The sequence below is a fragment of the Crocodylus porosus genome, unplaced genomic scaffold (assembly GCF_001723895.1).
Source record: "Crocodylus porosus isolate Cpor-Errol unplaced genomic scaffold, CroPor_comp1, whole genome shotgun sequence".
NCBI classification, from domain to species: Eukaryota; Metazoa; Chordata; order Crocodylia; family Crocodylidae; genus Crocodylus; species Crocodylus porosus.
The window spans coordinates 160060-184283 of record NW_017728901.1 but is presented as its reverse complement, the minus strand read 5'-3'; the positions used below and the strand labels follow the sequence as shown (position 1 = coordinate 184283).

Genomic DNA, 24224 nt, shown 5'->3' with positions numbered 1-24224 from the left:
TTTGCTGGTGCTTCTAACAAGTTTCTCTGTGCACATCTGTTCAGCCAGCAGACACACCCCAATCCTGGTCAATAAATCCTGGAAATGCTGGCCTCTTACAAAGGAAGCACCTCAACAAAGAGGTTTTGAAACCATCAGCACATTGTCCCAGGTAAGCATTACATTCATCACCTACTTTCAGTCACCTGGGGATCTACTTCCTCCTCCCGCCACCCAGGGTTTGTTCATAGGGCAAAGAAAGCTGGGGGACAACAACTTGAGGATCTCAGCCAACACTGAGCTTTACTTGAAAATGCTGCTTGAATTCAATTTTGCATTCTAAGCCACAAATATATGACAGGAATGTTTTTTACCCAAGTCTATGTAATAGGTCCTCAACACTGACCCATTACTGATGTTTAAATAATGGCCATGCACTTCTGTATTTGCTGAAAAAATATCTATAGGAGCCTTTCTCCAGGCCTGGCTCAGAGGACTAATCTGTAAAGCAAGTAAGTGTCATCTGGAATCTGCCCCCAGTGAGACTCAGACTCCAGGGAAGGGGGTGTTGCTTTGTGATTTCCAATTTAAAATAATGATTAAAATATTAGTACAAAAAAAATCTTTTCACCATTAATTACCAGGGCCATTTCCTTCTACAAGAGGGACAGTCTTCGGTGCGTGAAAAGCCACACCTGCACATTCAAGGCTACAGCCTTCTCCAACTTTGTTTTTCAGTTGTTATCTCAGTACCAGCCCGGAGAGGACAACTCTGTTCATGCTGCATATGCACATGCAAAGGAATGCCAAGTCTGCCTTCAGTGAGCACAGGGGCAAGGAAATGAGATTCCAAGGTTTTATTGTAAAGTGCCTGTGTGGCAGCAGCTAGGGTACAGACGCATATGGTTACAATGTAGTGGTACAAGGTTCTCACTCTTGGCTACCATCTGCATTTATGCTGTATGTGCTGCAGTGACCCAAAGGGCAACACTCCGGGTTAGAGGGAAAAGACTCCGGCTGGACAAAGCCTCAGCTGGGGACCATGTCTCCAACACACTGCTACTAAGCAGAAGGTGAAAGCAAACTACTGCCACCCAGAGGTTACATCTCTGTAGGCAAACATGCCCTGCTGGTGGGTAGATGAAAGCATCTGCCCTCTTAAAATGTACTGCAAAACACACTCATTAAACTAAGCTGCTCACTCCCCCTTGTCATGATCTTTAAGGCTATACAGGAATGCAGTACCTCCCCCGCTCTGGAATTCCTGCCGTGGATGGAATATTTTCTACTAGGCCAACAGTACATCAACACCAACTGCTCACGGTTGAACTACAGCTGCTTTGCTTTGCTCCCTGTGTACATATGGCTACCTGCACCCAGCCCCTGTACTCTTAGAGTACTTACATGTACTGCTATCTGTAGTACATGCAACTCTTACAAGGACATTTTGGATTCACCAATTCCCCTGGGCAGCTGTTCCACTGGTTATCTGTTATCCATTTAACCCTCTCCACTAGACTTAACCTGCTGCTATGAACCTGCACTTTATTTTCAGAGTAAGACTCCACCTCCCTGAAACTGGATCTTGCAACTAAAGAGCCTTCTGCCATCAGAACTCTTCCCCCTGCAGGGAACTTTAAGACCACCAGTAAATCAAAGCCACCCACTCGTGTGTGACCTCAGGCAAGTCATTAGAGGCCAGTGCTTAAAAGGTACTAAGGCACCTAAGAATGTATATAGGATTCTCAAGAGCAGTTGAACATCCAAATCCCATCCTTAATGGCTAGTAATAGCTTAGGTAAAATGCCAAGTATTGCCTAGCCTATGATAGGAATAACAAGAGCTAGCAACATCAGGGGTGCTGATTTTTGGGAGAAGAACAAGCTTACAGCTGAAAGCTACCACTTTCTCTCTTCTGCATCAACAATTCAGCAATATTTGAACAGGAATTTGCTGAAGCCTCCTACAACAAAAACCTCAGCTGCCTTTGAGCTCAGAACCAGCCAGGAAAGATTCAGACTCACTGAAAAATTGCAAGGATTTGTGAGCATGACAATAGGGAAAAACTCCCTGCAGCCAGATACCTAGTGTTAATGATGATGCCTGTGTCTCAGTCTCTCACTCCTCCCCTCCAGAACACCAGGAAGCAGCCCTAAGCAAGCTGTGCAGGCCTACTTTCCCCTCTAGAGTTGGAGATGGATGCGTTTATAAGCCAGGAGCGATGCTGTTCTCTTAATGCTCCTGGAGGCTCTACTGCAGATAGGCCTTTTGCCTGTGTAGAGTCTCAACAGTATTTATCTATCACTTTAAACTTTATGAAGGCTCTGGCTGAAGAAACCTGTAGGGAGGCACTGAATGAGAAGAGGGGTCTATGAATGGCAGTACCCCTAGTAAAAAGCCCAGGCACCCTGAATTTTTCAACTACCACATTTAGCTGCATGCTGTAAAAGGAGAACCTATCACTGTGATGTACAATATAGGCCCTACAGTCTAGTCGTTCAGACACGAAACTTAAACTAAGGACATGGGTTCAATGCCTTGCCACAGATCTCCTGCATGATCCAGAACAAGTCACTTCAGCTCTCTGAGACCTGTTCCCCATCTTTCAAATGGAAATATTAGCATTGTCCTACTGACAATGGGGCTGAAGGTATAGCCACCTCCAAGAGGGTGAGGTACTTAGTTGCTCTGGTAATGGGGACCACAGACATATCTAGGATAACAAGATGGACCCCAATTCCAGCCCTCAGCTAGTGGGTAATGCTACACAAACAAGGAGTCAACTCCTTAACACGTGTCTCCATGTGAAGAACTTGGCCCTGTGTATTTCAACGACTGGAATAAACCCAAACTTTTCACCAGTTTACCATCTACTTTAGCATAACAGGGCTCATCTCCCTCAGGGCTTGGAAGTAAATGACTCTTAACAAACCAAAGCCCTTGGGTCTTGGGCCAAGCTGCTTATTTTCAGTATGTGTAAGGCCCTCTCATTCAAACCACACTTCAGTAGAGATAAGGCCAAAATCTGCCACTGTCAGAGCCATTTGTTCCCTCCTTCACTGTGTTTACAGCAAAGCAGGTATCCCAAGGTTTTGCTCTACCAGCTTCACTACATCTGACCTAGCAGCTATATCTCTGTGACAAGCACTGCTCTGGGTTTATTCTAGACCCACCTCTTATGCCACAGCCCTTCAGAGGCTCCTACAAACAGACTGGCTGGCTTACTGGCCTCTGAAAAAGCAGGATGGCAGGCATGTCTACCACTGTCTTACTAGGACCTTCCCAGTTATCAGAGACTCCTCACTTTCAGATCAGCCGGGCTTCTCCTTCCATCTCAACATGTAGGTCGCACACGCCAGTGAAATTTAGTTCTTTGTTGCCGCTGCTGCTGTCAGCAGAGTAGTGGGTGAGTCTATGTGTGCTGGAGGAAGGGGAAAAGTGCTGGAAACCATCTTCTATTATTGACTCAGTGTTTCCGCTCACGTAGGCTTCCAAATACTTCAGGAGCTGCCTTGGTTTCTTTTTGGCAAATGCCTCCAATTCTGGAAAGAGATGTGGGGAAAATAATAAGAGATCTGACAATAGGGTTGGACAAGTACTGTCTCCAGTTTCTTAAGTGTGTGGTTCTCTTGCAGGCCAGAACTCCAGAGCACCAGGTAGTGGAGGGTGTGAAACATGCAGCTAAAAACCATGGAAGAGTATCTTTGAACAAATCATTTCCCTGTTGTCCAAGCTTGGGGCATCACCCACCTGACCACAAATATGAGAAAGCCCCAGTACCAGGGTGCAAATTATGCAGAAGCTCGGGGAGGCTGAGCCCCACCCCACATAAAAAGACAAGAGCCCCCCTGTAAGATCTGAAAATCATAACTGGGGCACCTCCAATTTTATTAGGAAACTGTGATGGGCAGCCCAATTTTTTTTTGCAGACCCCCCCGCCACAAGGGTCAAAGTGTAATTTGAACCCTGCCCAATACTAAATGATAGAGTGCAGGGGGGGGGCGGGCCACTGGGTAGGGATGGGGAGATCCATTTGTGATGATTTGTGCCCCACTTTTTCAACAATACATACTAGCACCTCACAAACCTATACAGCACTCTGTTTCTCCCATGGCTTTTATTTTGTTCATTTTCAGAAATACCCCTGCTAGGCCTCAAGCATAGGGTTTATAGATAAAAAAAAAAAGGATAGACAGCTATATATAAGAGCAACCACTAGGAACAACACCAGTATTCACATACAGACCCTGTCGGAAAAGAACTTTACAAAATGAATGAAGTCAAACCCTGAAAGTGATACTACCTTCTCAATTTACCCCTCACCCTGTGCACACATATTATGATACAGACTTATTACATGACAACTGGTAGCTTAAGGACGTTCTCCCCTCTACATCTGAGCTGGTTTGGGCACTGGAAACCAGTCTTATCAATGGCATAGAGCATAAGGAGTGTTTGTCTTCTAGATACTCATGCTATCATCCCTTAGAACAGCAGAAAAGATGGAGGGAAAATGTACCTTTCAGGACAAAGCCAGAGTCAGAAATGGTTTTGTGCTGGGTTTTCCAGGTGTAGTAGAGGTGCAGGAACATGGCCACATATAAATCGTTCAGCACAGCAATGACCTGATGCCTGCGGTTGCACTCCCTGCAAGGGACAAAGACAGGAGAGCTTAGGCCCACCTCTGCTTCTCCTCTGAGCCCAGCAGAACTGGGAACAGAGGGGCAGATGCTACAGAAACACTCAAAGATATGCATCTCAGTCAGATCTCGAGATTCTTGCAGTCCTGGGAAAACAGAGTTTACAAAGGAAGCAGCTTTTCCTTTTGTATTACAATGGAACTGTGATAAGGCTATCATTAAGGCAGATTCGTACTTTTCTGCTAGAACCCCCTGCATGTCTAGAATAGCCTTGCCAAGTGGTAACCTTTGCAGAAGAAATTATTCCAAGCTCAAACTCCCCCACAGGCTAATTTTCTGTTTTTTTTCAAAAACCTAATTCAAACACATTTAGCGACACAGGAGCCATTTGACTGTTTAAAGTGATAGACCCACAGTTCAAGTTTAAAGTGATAGACCCACAGTTTGCCCACTCCAGCACCCTGGCTCTGACAATGACCCGCACCAGCTTGTTCAAAGGAAGGCACAGAGAGTAAGCTGCCTTCATGTTAAGTCTCACCCTAATCTCTAGGCAGAGACTGGTTTCAGATCCGAAGCAGGAAGCATCATCTTCTTTCCAAAATGACTTTTGTTGACATTAACAACTGACCAGTGGGGATTGCAGCTGCTACTGCACAGGGTTACTCACCGACCTGTCCACAGGGACACCCAGCTAAGCCGATATGATTAACTGAGAACCCAGTAAGGTGCCTGAATATTTCAGCCACTTTCCTCCAGTACACATTTACACTGAACTTCATCTGCCCTCACACTGCCTCTACTGCACATATATTTAAAGTCCTGCTGAAGCTCCTTACACCTTCTCTAGAGTTGACAATGACCTATCTCAGTAACAATACCAAGGTGCAGATATGAGTCCAGTGCTGCAGGGCCCCAAGCATCCCAAACATTAGCCATGCCAACCTCAGGGGAACACTCATTTCCATCTTGCAGTCCTGAGCCAATACGCAGCCTGCATGAGCCAGAGACACTGTCCCTTAAACCCTATAGGCACAGCTGAGTCAAGCATGATTCTCTGGGCTCATATTCCAGAGCTGTCTATACTACAAACAGTAACACGCTGAGTCCATTCTGTATCTGGGTTCCTCAGCATGGTGGTATATTTAGTGCAGACAGGCCAGCACAGAATCTGCACACAGTTTGGTAGACTCACCTGGACAGACGCTCTTCCCTCAGGACCTGGATCACAATGCGAGTGATATTCACAGACATGACACAGAATGGGAAATTCTGTGAAAGGAAGAGCACTTGATCAGTTCTTAAGAATAAAGCCCATCTTCCCCTTAGAATTTTCGAAGTGCCTGTCCTCCGGTCTCATCATAATCACAGGCCCAATGCCAGAAGCCTGGATAATGTACATTCTTCGAAGCATGAATTGCATTTTACTTAGTGTTTGTACAGCACCCCACACAACAGAGTTATGGATCTCTGACTGGAGCTTCTAGGCCCTACCGCAGTGCAAGCACTCTGATGAATAAGACTCTCATCAGTCTACCATCATACTGGGCCATGTTCAAATAACCCTTAGCCCATTTAGTTGCAGAACTTGAATCCGCTAGAACTAAACGCGAGGTTGGTTGCACTCATTCTCATCATCCCTTCCAGGCGTTGCCCCATACAGTGCAAAGGACAGAGGTTAGCTAGTGCCAACCAATCATACTTGGACCAGCCCCTTTAATCAGATCAAGTTGTCAATTTGTAAAATTCAGCCCCCATGGAGACTGTGTATTGCTGTGCTGGGACTGCCTATGAGCTGTGCTGGTGGAAGGTCTACTCCCAGGCAGGATCACCCACACTGGACTGCTTAGAAAGCAGAGGGCAAACAAAAACCAAGCTTCCCAGATACCTCCAGATGTGTGTGATGGGTGAGGGGCTGGTCATCTCAATCAGTCAAGGAACACTCTTGTCCCCAAAATGTTGGAAAGATCCTGCTTGTCTCATTTCCATAACAGAGCTACTAATCTAGGTCTGGGGCTTGGTTCTAGCATTTGCTTTGGGCCTGTATTGAATCCCTTGTCCCAACGGAACAGGTAACCATGGATATAAAATGGCCGGTGGCTTACATGCAGCACTGGGAAAGCTTTGTAGGCAAAAACTATCTGACTGCTGGGACAAGTCACCAAAGGAGACTGTGGAATTATCACCAACAGATTTATTCAGGGCCCAGAGTAGGCTCCTGCTATCAGGGATGGTCAAATAATGTGTTGTCATTGTGAGAAACTGGATGCAGCAGAGAACCAGACCTCTAAATATCTTTCCTATCAGCCAAAGTACAGTAGAGTTTTGTGTGATTCTCACCTTTCCCTGAGGCTTATAACAGTTAAATAAATACCCACCCAGAGGTAAAGGAAGGGACATGCCTGCGTACTGTGTTGAGACAGCTTGAAAATGTCTTGAGCAAGCAAGAATGTCTGAGGGTCCATTACAAAATACAAGACTTGCATCAAGCTGAGCATGCCTGTCCCACGCAGATCTGTCCCAGGATCCAGACCTTGAGAAAAAAGTCAGACAGGCTGGTGAGCTGAGAAACTGCATAAATATGGCTCTCTGAGCACAGCCCTCACTCACAGCAGGCCTGTTTCTGGGACCTGTGTAAATTCTGACAACTCCCTACCCTTCCCTTTCATTAAGGAAATTTCCCCAGCCCTGGCAAAAAGAACCTGTTGGAACTTGCTTTGGGAGGAGGAGGAAATGGGGCACAGAGGAGGAAATGAGGAACAGATCCCTGCCTCATTACAGGGTGCCAGCTCTGATCCAGCCACTACTGAAAAAAGAACTTCTACATTGGAACTTGCTTGAATTTGCAGCCAGCTTGCAACAATAGCTCTATTGTGAGCAGCCTCACAGAATTTGCATTTTTCCTGCGGACCACTGAATTCAACATTTCTGCCATGGAATTCACCATTCAGTTGTGACTGGGCACCCAACATGCTGTGTTATTTCTCTGCCCTGCCAGGACCTGCCTGCCGCAGTTTCTTGCTTTCTAGTTTCCCTGCCCCATAGGGCAGCAAACTGGCTTTCAGCTTACCATTCTTCTGTAGCCAGACAGAAAAGTGGTCATGACTATCCTCCTTTTAATCTGTCTCCTACTTGTTCACCACCTGCAGCCTGGCTTTCCTCTCCAGTGGGCTTGGGCCCAAGCCTGTGCCAGAATGTTCGTCCGTCACTATACTGTTTCAAGAGTTTATAGTGACTATCAGAGGATTATGGGAAATGAATTAAGCCACTACAAGAAGGGAGACCAAACAGGCAATTCTAAATTGGTGCCTTTGTGTGACTTTGTTTCTACCATGACTAAAAGGCAGATAGATTTTACTGTTTGAAGGGAAGTTTTCCTAGGTTTCTTTATTGCTTGATTATTGTATTACAAATTCCTCTTTTCCTTACCTATTTTCCCTGGGAGATTCTAGACAACCAGAGACCAAACACTGATTTTTTACAAAAGAACCCACTGAACTCTTCAAAGGAATTCAATGACTTTACACAACCAAAAAACTTTTCATTAGCTGGCACTGCTGTAACCCTAAGAAATTCAAGCAGCCTATTGAAAGGCTGTGCTATTTGCACTGATCCTGTACAACAATGTGAATCAAATTGGGATCCAGATCAGATATTGTACTGCTATGCTGGGGCAGCACACACAGCAGGTAGCTATTACTGCACCTCATATCAGGGGAGCAAATAGCCTGTTTACTTTAAGCAAATGTCTACCCTGGAATGGAAGTGGACAAGTGACACCTATTCCAGTATAACTTACATTAACAGAGCCTTGCGTTTTAGTATTGTGCAGAAGATGAGCTAGCAGAAGAGTTCCAGGGAGCATCTCTATCCTCTATTCCCCCAAGTGTGCACATTTTTAAAAATACTTTAAAAGTCCCCACTCCCCAAAACCAGCAAAGCAGACAAGGCCAAAGGAAACCAACTAGCTACTCAGATACCAAGGAATTCATCACTGACACTGAGAACTGATCTGTTTGCAGTAACTGCATCCAGCAGAACTACAACACGTGAATTAGCTGCAGACACAGCACATTGATTGGCAAATTACTTCTGAAGTCACTCAAGAGTTCCCAGAGTTACTGACCCAAGCTTGTCACTTGCCCACCAATTACAGACTGCCATCATTAACAGCTTCATTAAAGCTTAACTTCTTCAAAAACAGCCGGTGCCCAGAATTTCAATGAATCTGAAATCCTGAGAAGTCTGTTGTTCCATTGTTCAAATCATTTGCAACACAGAAAGAATGGACAGAGAAGCTACGTTTTAAAGGGCCAGGCTTTTGATTAAGCAAAATCCACAAACTGATTAAAAACATATTCAATTAAAAATTCCTTCATAAGCAAGTTCTGTAAATTTGAGGGGAATCCACTGCATTCTCCTGACAGGAAAAAAAAAAAAGAAGCTAAATCCATGCTTTTAACACTCTGACTGGAACACAGCCATAGAGTCGCTTCCAAACATAATAATGAACACTAAGAACATGCTAACAAACAGCAATAGCAGACCAGGAACAGCTGCTTAATCAGCTCTGCCAGTGGCAGCTTGTTGCACCAGTCATCAGAGGAAGATCAGGAGCTGCATGCCAGTGGTAACAGCATCAACTGGCATATCAGCACCTGGCACACCAGCTGCTGAACTGGTGACAACTAATCCAGTGCCTGGTGACAGCTGTACCAACTGGATAGTGAAAGGAGTGCATCCAAAACCCTTTGACTTTGTGCTGCTTGGGGTGTAGACGAGATGTTCCCTCAGAGCTCTGTACCAAAGGCCCTCAAACTCCTCTCTCTACTACTCCATACCTTGAAAGCCCAGCTCCTCCCAGTGGGCTCCATAGCGTGGACAACCAAATCTGGAGCCTGTCAGCTTCTTGTAGATAGTTTGCAGAATCCTCATATGCACCTTCTCATTATTATCCAAGCCACCTGCAGAGGAAACATCCATCATCATTTTGCAATATTCAACATCCCCCTTCTCTAATGAACCACAGTGGAAACATGGCAAAAAACTGAGGATTAAATAGATGAAGTCAGATTCCAACTAGAAACAAAACCCCTTAGCAGGAACCCAACCGCAGTCACAAACTGAATGTTTCAGACTGTACTGATGCTTACTGGAAAAAGTGTCACAGGTGAAAATGTCCCAGACACATGAAGGCTTTCACTTGAACAAACCCAGCTGTCAGAGGGATGAAGGGATGAAACACAAAAGGAAAGGCTTTTCCCCATAACACAAGATCTACCTGTGGAACTCGCTGGCAGGCTTCACAAAGAGAACGGGACCTTTTTAGGATAACAAGAGCATCCAGTCCAAGCAGAAAGGATTAGAGGAAGCTGCTAGACCTAAAAAAGAGGAACTTCCAGCCTCCAGGGCAGAAGCCAGCTTCAAACCAGATGGGGTTTGAGACACTCCCTGTATGCAGTTTAACTACCTATAACAGCATGTCTTGCTCCTTTCCATGAAGCAGCTGACACATGCCACTGATGAAGAGGAGATACTGCTGCAACTGCTGTGGCAATGTTTGTGATTCTGGGACAATAGATAATTATATGATGCAAGTGGCAGGACAGAGCAGAGCACCGAACCCAAGTCTCCAAAGTCTCAGGCTGGCATCCTATCCCCTGGACCGTCCTTCTCTGATTTATTGCAGCAGCTGCAGAACACCCAGCTCTGTAGCCCCTGAAAAGCCTGACAAGATCTCCTCAGGAGCTTGATATATCTAAGACATAGATATATGTCTATATACCTATTCAGCCAACGTCCAAATTCCAGTGCTTTCAAAGAAGGTGTCACTGATTCAGGGACTAGTCAATGTCAGGTTTGCTGCACAGGAAAAATGCTCATGTGGGAATGGGGAAACAGGGGATGCAAGCAGTTGCCGACAAGGAAGAAAGCACATGCAACAAGATACCCACGCCAGAGTACATATGAGGCCACAATGTTGCAGGATATCAGGTAAGGGGGAGGGAGATGGTGAGAATCATCATGTAGCGATTTACAGAATCATACAAAATTACGATAGGAAAGACCTCAGGAGGTCATATCTAGTCCAACCACCTGCTCAAAGTAGGACAAACCCCAACTATATACCAGCCAAGGCTTTGTCTAACCAGGTCTTAAAAACCTCCAAGGATGGAGAACCATTTGGGCAGAGCCTTTCCCTGGTAAGAAGTACTCACACTGGGCAATCACAAAAGCCAAGTCCCGCTCAGCTTGCAGCTGCTGATGGAGGCGTGGTGGGCCAAAAAAGAAGTGGGCCACAGCAGACAGCCCTCGCCTTTGCATTGTTGGCTGGATTCTTTTCTGAGGAGAGAACAACACATAGAAATGGGAATCAGGAGGGAAACAAGCAGGACAGCCTCCCTTGGCCTCATCTGGAAGAAAAACATATTAGCAAATCCTGCACATACAAATAAACAGGAGAATAGGAGGGCAGACAGGTCTGGGAGGACTAATGGGATGGGGAAGAAGCTGAGGTAAAACGTGACAGGGACTCTCTTAGACAGCCTGAGTTTCAGCCTCAGTCACTTCATATCTCTGTGCCTTAATAAAACACTCCCTGAGCTTTCCTAGGGCCCAGAGATAGGAACACAGAGGTAAATCTCAGCTGCACCCCCCATACCCGGCACTCAGTGAGGTCGGCCGTCTGGAAGTACTGCAGCGCTTCGTTGAAGGAGATCAGGGTTACAGGACTTGCTGAATTGTCTGCCGTCCCTACAGACAGGAAGAGAGTACAGGTTAGTCTGGGACTGGGGTCCCCAAGGTGCTGCTCCGGTCCTAGTGAAAGGCCTGTTCTGAGGTAATGATAGATGCACACTCCATGCCCAAGCCAAACCAGTGGCTCAGGGTACAGGTGTGCCTTCAAGCACATCTCTTCAATCTCCTTATATGCTTGTTGATACAAGAGGATTGCTGAGACTTCACTCTAGAGGGGTCTGTGTGTGGTGGACACAAGCCACCCTGCTGTTTCCTCCCCAAGCCCAATCACTTCCATCTCCTCCCCTGTTCTATCCCCTTCACCCATACATCCCAGTCCCCTTACCTAGCTGGCCGCAGCCTCTGAGGTCCCAGTGTGACACTTAGTCCCCTCATATTGTACTTATCCATACCTGACTGGATAGCTTCCAAAGCCTCCCATTCTTCCTGGGCCCGCAGCACCTCTTCGCTAGGGTCTGGTTAGAGGGAGACACCAAGGCAGTTAGTTACAGCAAGAAACCTCAGGCTACATGATTGTCTTGTTTCCTTACCTCCTTGCAAAGCATGAGGGTAAACAGCACTCCAGCTCCCATGACCTCTGGGATCCCATTTCCCTCTCCATTGCATCTACTTTTTTATTAGACATCCTGAGGTAATGCTGAGCAACAGGAACTTCCTTGATGATCTCCCTCCCTGCCTCCTGCCCTGACTATGGGGTGTCAGGCCTAGACTGGAGCCAACCCAACTGTTCTGATACAGAAGATACCAACAGATACTAGGGGGCTCTGGGATTAGGTCTTTCTAAGGTAGGAGGCTGTGGGTAAAATCCATTCCCCATCACATGGTTGCATTTGAGCCCATAGTGCAAGACACCCACAAAGCAGCCAGGGGTGGAAGGGTCCTGACCCTACCACACACCTGAGGAGTGTCCAAACTACATCCACACTCCCCAGGGGCCAAGCTGCTCTGCTCATCCGCTGGGGCCAGTGCCTCACAGACATTTTAGGCCCACGGCCAATGAACATGGTCAGCAGGGGGCGTTCCACAGAGACTTTCCACGTGTCTGCCATCCATTCTGGATCACTGAAGAAGCACAGCTCCAAGTACATGGACAAACACTCTGCTTGGACTCTGTAACTTGGGAGAGGCCTGGATTCATGGGAACTATAATAAGGACCCCACATCATACACTACACAGATTCCAGAGATAGACCTGCCCCAGACACAGCACTCCAGCTGGGAAACAAACAGTCACAGAAGGGAGATGCTTGTTCAGTGAATACAGAGAGAGGCAGGACATTGCTGTGGTGATACAGAGCAACATTTGGCCCACATATCAGGGAAATAATTTCTGGGCAGGTCAAAATACTTGGGTACAAATCACCAGGATCATGCCAATCAGATATGTCCCAGTGTGGAGAGAATCTGGTTGTGCCCATCAAGAGACTTTGCAGACAGTGGCCTGTGACAGTGATACAGCATATGACCCACATCCAGCCTTGCAAAACCAAAGGACAGTAAAGGGGGGGAGTTCAGCTAGAGTTTACCAGCTTCTGTAAGTCCACTGGCTTCTTCTGCCAGAGCCTGCAACAGCCCATTCTGTTTCAGCATCGAGATCTAAGCAGAGAGACACAGACAGACAGGTGCAGTTAGGCAGGGCCATGCTGTTTATGCCTCCTCTTGAGCTGAACAACATCTCCCTATGTGAGGTCTCCCTGGGGCCACAACCACCTGCTCTCACCTTAGCATGTACTAGTTTTGTTACATCACCATCACCACTGAATCTAGCTGAAGCCTGAAGTCACACTATATGCTTGGGGGTGGTCAGGGAAATCAGAGGCACCCTCTGAGAGTTTTCTAGGGCTGTCACAATGTGATGCACTCTCCCTCTGTACCAGGCATCAGACTCTCAGCAGTGTCTTCTGTCAACTACACAGCCTTCCTGTTTATACTCCAAGTCAGAAACCCACAGCAAGTACCCAGCCCACCTGCTGCAGGTTTTCTGAGCAACCCTAGGCCAAACCTGCCTGGATGCACACCCTGCAAGACAAGTAGTAAGGGGAATGAGTGAGCAAGTCATGGCACTAAGGTCCCTGCCACCCCTCCGTGAGAAGAGATCTCAGGAAAGGAGGCTGCTCTCTGCAGACAAGCTGGCAGGGGAATAGGAGGCCTCGTTATGATGGTGGAAGGAGAAGTGAGGCCATCCACAGGGATAGATACAGGAGGGCTGACAGAACTACGTAAGCCTGATGCCTGGTATCACACTCGGGCACATGACAGCAGGCTTGCTCTTTGTAACCATCACTGTTCCAGGGCTCAAAGCCAGCACTGCACTCGCTGCTATGTGCATTGGTAGTTAACCCCAGCAATGAACAACAGCTTCAGGGTGCTACTGTGGGTTGTCATGCAGCCATAATCAAAACAACTGCACTTGTGACTACAGGTTCCAGGGTGTACACAATCTGCTGTATCTTGTAAACACATATGTAGAAAGTGGTTGTGCCAAACAACCCCTGGCATAATGCTCCAGAAAGGACTTCCTATTCCCTACTCATTGCACAAACACTTTAGGCTGATCTCTGTGTGCCATTTAGATCCTAGCTCTGAGCTTCAGGCTACTGAAAAGCACGAAGAAGCCTGGGATACGCACAGGTATGGATTTGACAGCTGGAAGGAAAACATCTTGCTCTTCAGACCGCTCGATGTCTGGGGTGCATTGGTTCATGCCCTGCAGGAAACAAGGCAGCCACAGTCACAAGGGAACCCAGTCCATCGCCTTCCAAAGATGCCTGAGCTGTCAGTGCTGCACGTGTGGCCCTGTTGAAGGGGAGGGCTGGTGTGGGGCTCCTCACTCTTCACTTCAAACACAGCACAGCCACAAACACACAGTGGGTTGTTTCTGTGGCAGGCTGACTAAGCAGCAAGGCTGACTAAGCCAAAGGACTTGGCTTTCTTTCAAGTCTGCCTAATCTCTGGCTCCAGACCTCTGGTTCCCAGTGCAATACACAGTACCAGGGCTCAGAGCTAGGCAGCATGCACCACATCAGGGCATCCACACAAGCTCGAACCACAATGGGGAGATGCCAGCCTCCCACCACCAAAACCAAACATGCTCCCATGCACCAGAGATGCCCCTTTGACTAAACCCCCTGGTCCAAGTCTGGCAACAAACCAGGAAGTGGCCAGGGCCCTTCAGACACTGGCTGCAAGCCCATTTTGGCAGAGTGACAGCCGCCCAGGCCAGGGATCGTGTCACACCCCAGGACCTGAAGGAGCAGCAGGGGGCACCTCTCTGGCAGGCTGCAGCCCAAGCCGGTGGGTGGGGGTGGGGCTGAACCAGGCGAGTGCCCCTTACTCATCACCCCCCCCAGCAGGGCAATGCCAGGGAATCCCCAAGGCAGGGCGGTGCCAAGGCCCCTCTCCATCTCCACCTCCACCCCTACCCCAGCCCCAAATCCGGGCACTCCCAGCCCCAGGATCCCCAGCCCCTGGATCCCCGCGCACCCGCCCCCCCACGCTCCTCCTGACCTTTGACCCGCCCCCCGCCGGAAATCCAAGGGCCGAGAAATTACTTCCCTTGCACTCTAACCTACGCTCCCTCCCCTTGCAGAGCGCATGCGCGCCACCAAATGTAGCTCCAGCCCCCAAACCCTGTGCCTACATCTCCCAGGAGCCACCGCGGCTATAGAAGGCGAGGGTGGACAATCCGCAGTGAACGCGAGAGCTTCGCCCCTCCCCTAAAGAGGAGGGGATGGTGCAGAGGGGCTTGCTGGTGCTCCCCCATCCGTGCCCGAGCAGGTCCCTACGCAGCCCTCCCTGGGCAAGGAGCAGCGGGGCAGGCAGCAGGCTCAGTGCACCCTGCACCCACCCAGGGCCTGGAGCTGCCTGCATGCACCCCCTGGCTCGCGCTGGGCAGGCTGCTGCAGAAGCCTCCTGGATGGCCGAGCACCTCGAACAAAAAACCCCATCTACCCAAAGAACCTTCCTTGCCTACCTATTTCCTTAGACCAGCAACCAAAACCCCAGCAAACGCTGTGTCACCCAGTTTCCTTTCTCCCTGCTTTGTCCACACGTGTGCCAGGGTCAAGTTGCATCCAAGGGAGCTGCTGCTTCCAGCGCCCCCAGAGCATGAGGGGCACAAGGGTGAGGGCGGTGTTCCCACCTCCCCCAGGCTCGGCTGGGCTTTGCCAACAGCCTACTTCTCTCCCAGCTCTAGTGGGGGGGGATAAACACTTTCTGTGGCCGTAGCACCTTCTCCCTGGCTTTGTGGCATAACCAGTAATGCCAACTCTCATGAAAAAAATCACAAGACTCTTTGTTTCCGAGTCAAATTAACTCTGACTCATGATCTCCTGAGAGAGAGATCAAATCTTGGGATTTTTTTCTTCTGGTGCATGTAGACAGCACCAAGCTGCTAAGTCTGTGGAGGGGAAAGGGAAGGTGGGGGAAGATTAAGGCCCCCACAGTGAGGGAGGGGGTGGGGCAGGGGTTGGGGTGAATGGGACCCTGTGGCTGGGGTGAGTCATGCAACAGAGCTGTGGGCAGCTGTGTGCGCGTGTGCATGTGTGTGTGTGTCTGCCCCTCACTCCCAAGCCACAGCCCCCCAGCCCTGCTGCTGCTGCTCCTCTCTCCTGACCCACAGTACCCCACATCCTGCCAGGGTGTGCAGGGACCACCCCCAGACTCCAAACCTGCAGCCCCCCACACACCCACAGGCCCCCCCCCACACACACACATACAAACACACTTCAAAAATAGCATCTCATGATTTGCATTCCAAATCCAATTGTTAAGAGTTTGTTTCATGATTTTTGACACGATGGGGTTGCAATACTGCATATCTCACCGCACATCAGAGCTGCCTTTGAAGTAGCTAGTGCGGGTCCTGCTAACAGCGTGGCTACAGAGTGCAGCGTGAGCAGACAAAAGGCTACGAAAATGCTCCAGCAATTAGCCTGCAGTCAACTCCATGCTACCTGTGGCTCTACCACCAGCCATCCCTAATCTAGCATGCTTAAAAGTTAACTTGAATACATCTATGCAAGACAGCAGGGACAGCAGGAGAGATCTATTAAGCCTTTACAACACAAATCCAGAGATCTCTGAAAACTTCTAGCAGCGCCTAAGGGAGGTGCTGAGCTGTTTTGCAATGTATTTGATTCAGTTTTGTCTCCTTGTGCATCTTTTACATTTAAACAGATAAAGGCACTCAACAAATGTCCGTGAGTGGAGTTATACAACATAATACACAGGAATAATCCCTCCTTGGTTGGATTGTGTAACTCGCATGCAGTCTTCCAAAGCTGCTTCACTTCTGCAAATCGCTGCTATGCTCAGACTTGTATCACTATGCCAGGCAAGCAACCATCCCTAAAAGCTTTCTTCAAGAGAGGGAGACTCAGCAAGTGTAGAAATCTCTGGAGGTCACCCTGATGACTGTGCCTTTAAGAGGCAAAGTCTGAACCAGCCAGCCCCAGGGAGGAAGGGCTGTTTAATTCAGCCCACAGTTGTTGTTGGGTCCCTGGGAAGAGGGCCAGAACTGGAAACATGTGGCTGTACGTGATCCTGCTCCTTGTCTTGCTTCTCCTGGCATTCTGGAGTTTCTTCAGCAGCAAATCCCCAAACCCCTTCTCAGTGGATGTCAGGAGACCACCAGCCCCTCTGGTGACTGACAAGGACATTCGGAAAAAGGTGCTCAAGCAAGGTACCCGCTAGGCTTTTCTGCTGGGGGCATCTGTTCTGGTTGCTGTCTAGGGGTGTTCAGAGCGGTTTGTGGGTGGAGCAGTGATTTCTGGGCTCTGCTATATTCCCCATATCCCCTCTGCCAGGTCACTTCCTCTCTCCCACTCCAAGACTGTCCCCTCCCTGCTGCTGGGCACATTGAATGCACATGCCCCCTTCTTAAGCCTGCATGTGGGCACCCCTGTTGCCTCCCATAATAACTGGCACAGACACACAGGCCAGTGCTTGCACTGCTCTCCCACATGCACCCATGCACATGCATTTGCTAGAGGCCCACCAATGCCCTGATACACTCCCACAAACCAAACAGCCCTCTCATGTCCCCCATACTGTGCCCCCTCTCTCCTTTGCACAGAACAGATCCACTTCACTCAACCAGATCATTTCCATGCAGGCGACCCCATAGGAGCGATGCAGTTCCTTCAACCATCCATTGACTTCCCTGCCTCCACAGCAGTCAGCTATGATTGGATACACTGATATCCCGGATTTTAAATGAAGATTTCCATAACAGGCCCTCTGTGCCCAAGGCAGTCTCTGCCTCTTCTTAGATAATAACACTTTCTCACAGTTGTACCCCTCGGGCTGAGAAGAGGAGGCATTTACTAATGGGCCAATGACTGCAGGTGTGTTGTTAGCCTTCTCCAGAGGAAACGGACCACACGAGTGCCAAGGCCAGCGTGGACAGAATCTTGCAGGGACCTGGATTGGATCCTTCTCCCCACAGCCGAGAGAAAGACCCTCTGCCCAAAACAGGCCCATCTTATGTTACAATGGGGAGGGCAGATGCAGAATGCCCGCTGTGGGCTCGGGGCTTCCGCCCTGCTGCCCTCTGTCCTGGAGCCCTGTGCCGGATGCACCACCATGTGAGGTGCCCCCTGCTTGTCTGACGGCAGCAGGAGGGCACAACTCCACACCCCCTGATGCTACTGCTGCCAGACTGGCAGGGGGTGCCATGCCATGGTGGTACAGCTGGCATGGGGCTCCTGGGTGGGAGGGCAGCAGGGCAGGGAGCCCCGAGCCCACAGTGGACAGCCCACATCTGCCCCCAGCCCACACACAAATCTGGGGGGAACATGTCCCCCTACATGTCCCCTTCCCTGGGAGTGTGCAGTGGCAGAGAGCTGTCCCCCCACAGACGAGCCTCCTGTGGCTCTGTCCCGCTCCCAGACCCAGGCCCTGTGCACCCCCCTGGCTGGACAGCCCCTGCCCCATTCCCTCCCTCATCCTGGAAGCCTCAATCCCCCCACCCCAAATTTACCCGCAGGCAGCTGGGAGAGCTGGTTCCACTCCACAGCCTCTTGCAAACTGGATCTCTGCCAGGCTGCAAGAGGAAACCCTCTGTTTCCTGCAGTGAACAGAAAACCTGGATCCCTGCATGATACTGGGAATCTGGGACAAATGCTGTCCCAGAGCCATACAACCCAGGACTGCAACTTGATGTTCCCATTTTGGGACTGTCCCACCCAATTAGGGACAGGTCGTCACCCTACCCTCTTCCCAAGTGGGGCCAGGACCCTTGGGCCCCCTCGTACTTGGTGTCTACTTCTATTGTTGCATGGGATGTTGGCAGCCTCACTGAAAGCTCCATTTAGATGGGGAGCTCTTTGAGGCAAGGGCAGTAGCACCCAACATAACCAGGACTTGATTCTACTGAGGGCCTCGGAGGCTTTAGAAATTATTAACAACACTAAAATGCCCAGTAGGGACTAAGTCTTCCACTGGATGGACTGGATAGTCTGTGAAACAGACCGCTGCAGCAGGAGTGTGGCTCTGAAGCCCTGGGGGTAAAAAGCTGTTCCTTGTACTAGGCGACACAATTTGTGATGGTCTTGCCTGGAAGGGTGAAGGTGGGAGCTCATTGAGCTTTGCTTTATGGGGATGAATCCAGATATTATACAAGACAGCAGGGACCCTGGAGCTAGCTGTCAGGTTCGGCCCATCCCTGCCCAGCTGCATGCAACTCTGTATGAAACATAAGCAACAGTATGGAAGGATGCGTTGGGACACTGCTTGTATTGGGAGGAACTTCAGGAGATGCCAGGCCCTTCTGTATGACAGCCTAATAGCAAGCTTACATGTTGGTGCTGTCTTTGAGGAGAAGCTGGGTCCTAGGAATGGGCAGGGGGCTGTTGGGAGAGGATAGCAAGATTGTCCCTGGTCCAGATGTAAAGGTAGTTCTGTGCTGATGACAACTTTCTCCTCCTCTTGCAGCCTTTTCTGTGGACAAGGTGCCTGAAAACCTTGATGCTATTGTGATTGGAAGTGGCTTTGGGGGCTTGGCTGCTGCCGTGGTCCTCTCTAAAGCCAGGAAGCGAGTGCTGGTACTGGAGCAGCACAGCAAGGCAGGTGGCTGCTGCCACACATTTAGCAAGAAAGGCTTTGAGTTTGACACAGGTAAGGCTGCCCCACAGGTAAGACTACTCCACTGTTTGGGAGGGAGGTAGGATGGAGTGACCGCAGCTGTAAGAGGTGTTGCCTCTTCCCTAATGAATAAATATGTTGGGGTTTAAGACATTTATCCCTGAGTAATCCCAAACACAAAGTACGTGATGGAACCATCTGCCACAGAGATTAGTGGTAACTACGATTGCTTAGAGCAGTCCTGAGGCTGCTGGCACAGGATCCACCTCAGGACTGAGGCACTTCCAATAGCTGTAATGCACCCTGTGTCTTCATTGACACCTATGGCTGTTGTGAATCTGGGACCTGAGACTGAAAACATGCTAGAAGATACTACTTGCCTGTGTGCAAGGTTGTAGAGAAACTTGTTCTCAAATAACAGGCTTTGCAACAAGTGGTCAGGTAGTTGGCCCGTATCGTGCCACATGCATGGGATCTGAAGCCTGGCATCCTAAGTGTCCCCTCATGCCTCCATCATTATCTTGCACCCGTGTGACAAGGGGTTAAAAACAGCAAACAAGGAGTACAGTCAGAATGAGGAAGTGGAGTTATACAGATGTTTGAATAATCCCTCTGATGACGTGGGGAACAGATACTCTATCATGTAAGTGGAGATGAGAAAAGCTTGGCCTGTTTTGTGTAGCAAAATGGAGTCTGAAAGAGGCCAGGACTGCTCATTAATACAAATATAATTGGGGTAGAAGAGCTAACAGGCAGTGTTAGCACAAGAACAAGTGTGGTTGTGAAAAAGTGCAGGATGGAAACTTAGAAGAAAGTTCCAAGTTATCAGAGATGAAAGGCTATGGAACAGCTTCTCACTGGGCAAGGAACTTAATGTAAAATGGGGCTTGATCCATTTCTGCATAGAAATATATGACACTGCCTGCAATAGCATGGGGCTGAGCTCACTAAGTAAGGAAGTTCCTCTCAGTTCCAGGGTCCTGCATCTCGAAATCTTGATTCTATATATCATCAACGTTTAATTGTGTAAGAAATGCATCCAGATCCCTAACACCACTAGTTAGGGTGAACACTGCAGGCACAGCAATGGAACGAGATAGAGAGATAAATTTAAATCTCTGAACCTGCTTTCATATTTAACCTTTCCTCCAATAACCTCAATGGAACACAGTGAATGGCTAATGTCCTTGTCCACTGGCAGAAAAAAATTGGCACATGTAGGTGAAATCTGACTGCTGGCAAAAGCAGCCTGAATATAGAAAAAAATTGTGGACTGGGACTAGGATACTGACTCATTGATACAGGCACTTGGAGAGTAAACAGGAATCTGAGAAATTACTGTCAGAAACAGAACCCAGAAATTTGTCTGTATCACCTAGTTTCAATAGCATTATAAATCTTGCATTTATTTCAAAAGCAAATAGAAGAAATAGAGGGAGTTCAGAGTTGTAGTTAAAGATAAAAAACCAATTTGATACAAGTGATATTTTTAGAGACCCATTAGTTTTTGCACAGCATGGGCAACTTTGCACAGTGAAAGCAAATAACTTCCCAAGTGAATGGGCTGATTAACTCCCTGGTTATACCCAAAACCATGGCATTACTGTTCAGGTTCTACTTGACAGAGTGAGGTGGAGGGAGGTGGGAGATACAAGCATTAGTGACAAGAATGTATGAAAGGGTCATGAACAAACTTTTAAAAATGGCTTCTCCTTTAAAGGAGAAAAAATTGGGAAACCATGAGGTTTCCCTGGCAGGCCCCATGCGCGCACACACAACCCTACCCCACATACCCACCCCCTGCCCACACACTGGGGGGCTAGGGCCTGGGGTTGCAGGGCAGCAGGTCAGGAGTGATGGGCACCAGCAGGGCCAGGGGGCTGTTTTCTATTTAAACTACTTACTGGGTCAGGACTGGCTATTGTTAATAAATGGGTTCTGGTACAAAAAAGGTTGAGAACCACTGATTTAGTCCAGTCCTTTGCTCAGCCCCATGTTACCAGGAACACTGTAGGAATGTGTGAATGGTCAAGGAAGACTGATGACTTGGCCCTTCCCTTCATATTTCCATGCTTCTGAGGGTCTGTTTGTGTGTGAGGTGTCCTTCTGTTTTATGCAATAAAAAGCCCCTGCGGCCTTTTTCCATCTCACAGCTCCAGATCTCATGCTGCTTTTGTCTCCAGGGCACAGCTTTCTTGGAGTAACCACATGTGGTTGCCTTCCAGGTATCCATTACATTGGGAGGATGCAAGCAAACTCCCCAGAGCGTATTCTGCTGGACCAGCTCACCGAGGGCCAACTGCAGTGGGCCAAGATGCCAGATGTCTTTGATACTGTCATCCTGGGGGAGCCTGGCAATGGTAAAACCTATCGCCTCCACAGTGGGACCAAGGAGTACTATGAAGAGCTGAAGAAGCAGTTTCCTGGTGAAGATGCCGCTATTGAGAAATTTGCAAAGCTGATCAAGGTAAGCCTGGCTCTGCCCCCAGCTGGCTTAGCAGTCAACCCCTTGCTGAATTTCAGCATGTGTCCATCAGTGTTAGGGATCGCTCGCTCTGCATGCACAGATCCACACATGCATGCACACACAGTTCAGGCATCTAGCTGTGCATGCTGGTATGCTGCAGTTCAGCCAGCACACAACAGAATTCCTGAAGCCAGATGCGGCCTGGTCAGTGGAAGGGTAGTTGAGCACAATGACCTTCCACTGCATGTAACGTGCTCATGTAGGCTCTGCAGGGAGGGAGTACTGGGATACCAGAGAGGTGAAATTCACCCTTTGTCTGCCACCAGGGTTGCCCCCCATAGCTGCTGATGCAGCCTGTTCAGGAATAGCAAGGGTAGCCTTCTGGAAGCTGGCACTGAGGGCACTGAGTCTGTAGTATTTCAAATCCATGGCTCACTCCCAAACTGGCTCTCTATACCAAGCCTGCATGGGCCAGACTGGTACTGGCTGCTTTGTGCCAGGTTATACACCATTTCCCTTCATTGGGATGGCACTCACCCAGTACAAATACCACTCTATTCATTTTTACCCCAAGGAACAGTGTCAGTCACAGAGCTGACCAGAGGCCCAAAACTAGAATAAAGCTGGCCTTGGTGATGCTTATCATGAGCACAAAGGATTCAGCTGCGAACAGAACCCTTCTTTTGCTGCCACAGCTTCAGCCAGTTGCTTCTTGCTCACGGTCTAACTCACTCTTTTGGTTTTACCATGGCAACTGTCCCATGAAATCTTCAGAAAGCTTCTGGACCAAGTGTGCCCATTCAGAGACTGTTCAGTTGTAGCTTCTGGCTTCCAGGTCCAGCCAGTAGCAGTGCTTGGGCTAATCGCAAGATACTCATGTCTCCAGCCACCCTGATCTTGCTTGTTTGACATGAACATCTTGGCTTGCTATGACAAGCAGATGAGGAGGACACCATCACAGCTGCTTTGCTTTCAGAAGTATCACTTCCAGATTCAGTAATTTAAAATAAAGTCTGGTAGACTCAAATACAACATCTTCAAATGGCCTGACCCATATGGCACTGGCTTCCTGAGAAAACCCCCACCAGTTCTAAGATAGATCCACCTGGCATCCAAGCAATGACATATGCAAAATGCTGCTGTAGCAACAGGGGGATGCAAAGAAAATCTACACATCACACAAAACTTTTGTATTACCTTTTCCCCAGGTCTGAGGAGCCAGTGGAATCATTCCCAGCCAGTTCTACAAAGACTGGGAAATTGCCTAACTTCCCCAACACTTCTGTCACCACAAGTACTCTCTTTAAAAATCAATCAAGGAGAGATGCAGTCCAAGGATTTCCCTGTATTTGGCCCTCCGTGTGCAAACAGGCAAGGCAGAGAACCATGCACTTTGGCCTAGTTCTCTCTGAGACTCAAAGCTGGCTCAGTTTAGATAAGATCTACCACTGATTCTTTTATTGGAGGATGACCACCCCAGAAGTTTGCATTCTCTGCTCTTAATCTGTGGGCTTCAAAGCCAAATACATGAATCATTGACCTTCCTACTCAGCCCAAGCCAGAGAAGCTAATATGCTCTGGCTCAGCAACACCCTGGTATTAGAGAGACCGGATCCCAGTTAACAGGCACCAGAGGTTCTTGGTAGTCTGTGACACCCAGATTTCACACGCCCATAAGTGGTCCAATCCATGGGAAGAAATGACAAGGGTCTGCTGTGGCGTATGGGAGGGCACAGCATGTAAAGAAAGCATTACTGGCACCAGAGGCAGAGCCCAAGTGACTAGATCCTTGCTCTGAGGTCTTCTGGTGAGAGCTGGGGTCCTCAATACGTCTCCTCATGTCCCTCCCTGTAAAATAATTGTGAGCCCCAGTGCCCAGCAGCCAGTGGCCTTCTGGCTCCATAGCCAAGGAAAGAATTGGGATCTAGGCCTGTGATCAGGCTTTTAAAAAAAAAATGGATGGGCCCAAACAAAACATCCCTCATGAGCTCTCCAGGCCTCACAATCTCCCAATGCACTGAGATTCAACAGCTTGTCTTTAAATTAGGGAAAAGGCCCAACAAACTGGCTGAGAGATCCCAGCATGACCACCACTGCTGCTGGGAGGAGCAGTCGCAAGGTCTGACTGCTCACGCAGGCTCCTAGCCCAAACGCAGGACCCCCATTGAACCCGGGAGGTGCACAGCCCCACCGGGGGGCCGCCCTGTTGGACCCGTGCTGGCCACGGGCGACGACCTGGTGCGGGGGCTGCGGGGGCGCGACCACCTGGGCGACAGCGGTCATCGCCTGCTGGGATTCAC

General features: G+C 48.9%; 2 protein-coding genes across 3 annotated transcripts in view; one reads left to right on the top strand and one right to left on the bottom strand.

Moving 5' to 3' along the window:
• Window positions 1–821: 821 nt before the first annotated feature.
• On the bottom strand, window positions 822–14988 carry ELMOD3 (ELMO domain containing 3). Its single transcript, XM_019556672.1, has 11 exons — window positions 14880–14988; window positions 14002–14079; window positions 12899–12968; window positions 11765–11827; window positions 11278–11369; window positions 10835–10958; window positions 9458–9580; window positions 7019–7149; window positions 5812–5888; window positions 4499–4626; window positions 822–3521 (listed from the first exon to the last, which is right to left on the bottom strand). The coding sequence occupies exons 2-11, from the start codon at window positions 14074–14076 to the stop codon at window positions 3286–3288; spliced, it is 1119 nt and encodes a 372-aa protein (XP_019412217.1). The 5' UTR covers window positions 14077–14079; window positions 14880–14988; the 3' UTR covers window positions 822–3285.
• A 1723-nt stretch (window positions 14989–16711) lies between these two features.
• Window positions 16712–24224, top strand: part of RETSAT (retinol saturase) — a 16318-nt gene continuing 8805 nt past the window's right edge. The window contains exons 1-3 of one of the 2 annotated variants that reach the window (XM_019556670.1): window positions 16712–17055; window positions 19308–19490; window positions 21683–21924. In XM_019556670.1, the coding sequence (XP_019412215.1) occupies window positions 16899–17055; window positions 19308–19490; window positions 21683–21924 (582 nt within the window). In that variant the 5' untranslated portion in view covers window positions 16712–16898. The remainder of the gene's footprint in view (window positions 17056–19307; window positions 19491–21682; window positions 21925–24224) is intronic. The other variant, XM_019556669.1, reaches the window with a different exon arrangement.

What these genes read in the sequence shown, in the direction of transcription:
- ELMOD3 (XM_019556672.1), bottom strand. Translation starts at nt 14,076, where the DNA reads ATGAACCAATGCACCCCAGACATCGAGCGGTCTGAAGAGCAAGATGTT. An exon ending in CAGCTGTCAAATCCATACCT is followed by an intron (nt 12,969 to 14,001) that starts GTGCGTATCCCA and finishes CTCTCTGCTTAG; the next exon opens with ATCTCGATGCTGAAACAGAA. An exon ending in TGTCTCAACACAGTACGCAG is followed by an intron (nt 5,889 to 7,018) that starts GCATGTCCCTTC and finishes TTCCTTTCACAG; the next exon opens with AATTTCCCATTCTGTGTCAT.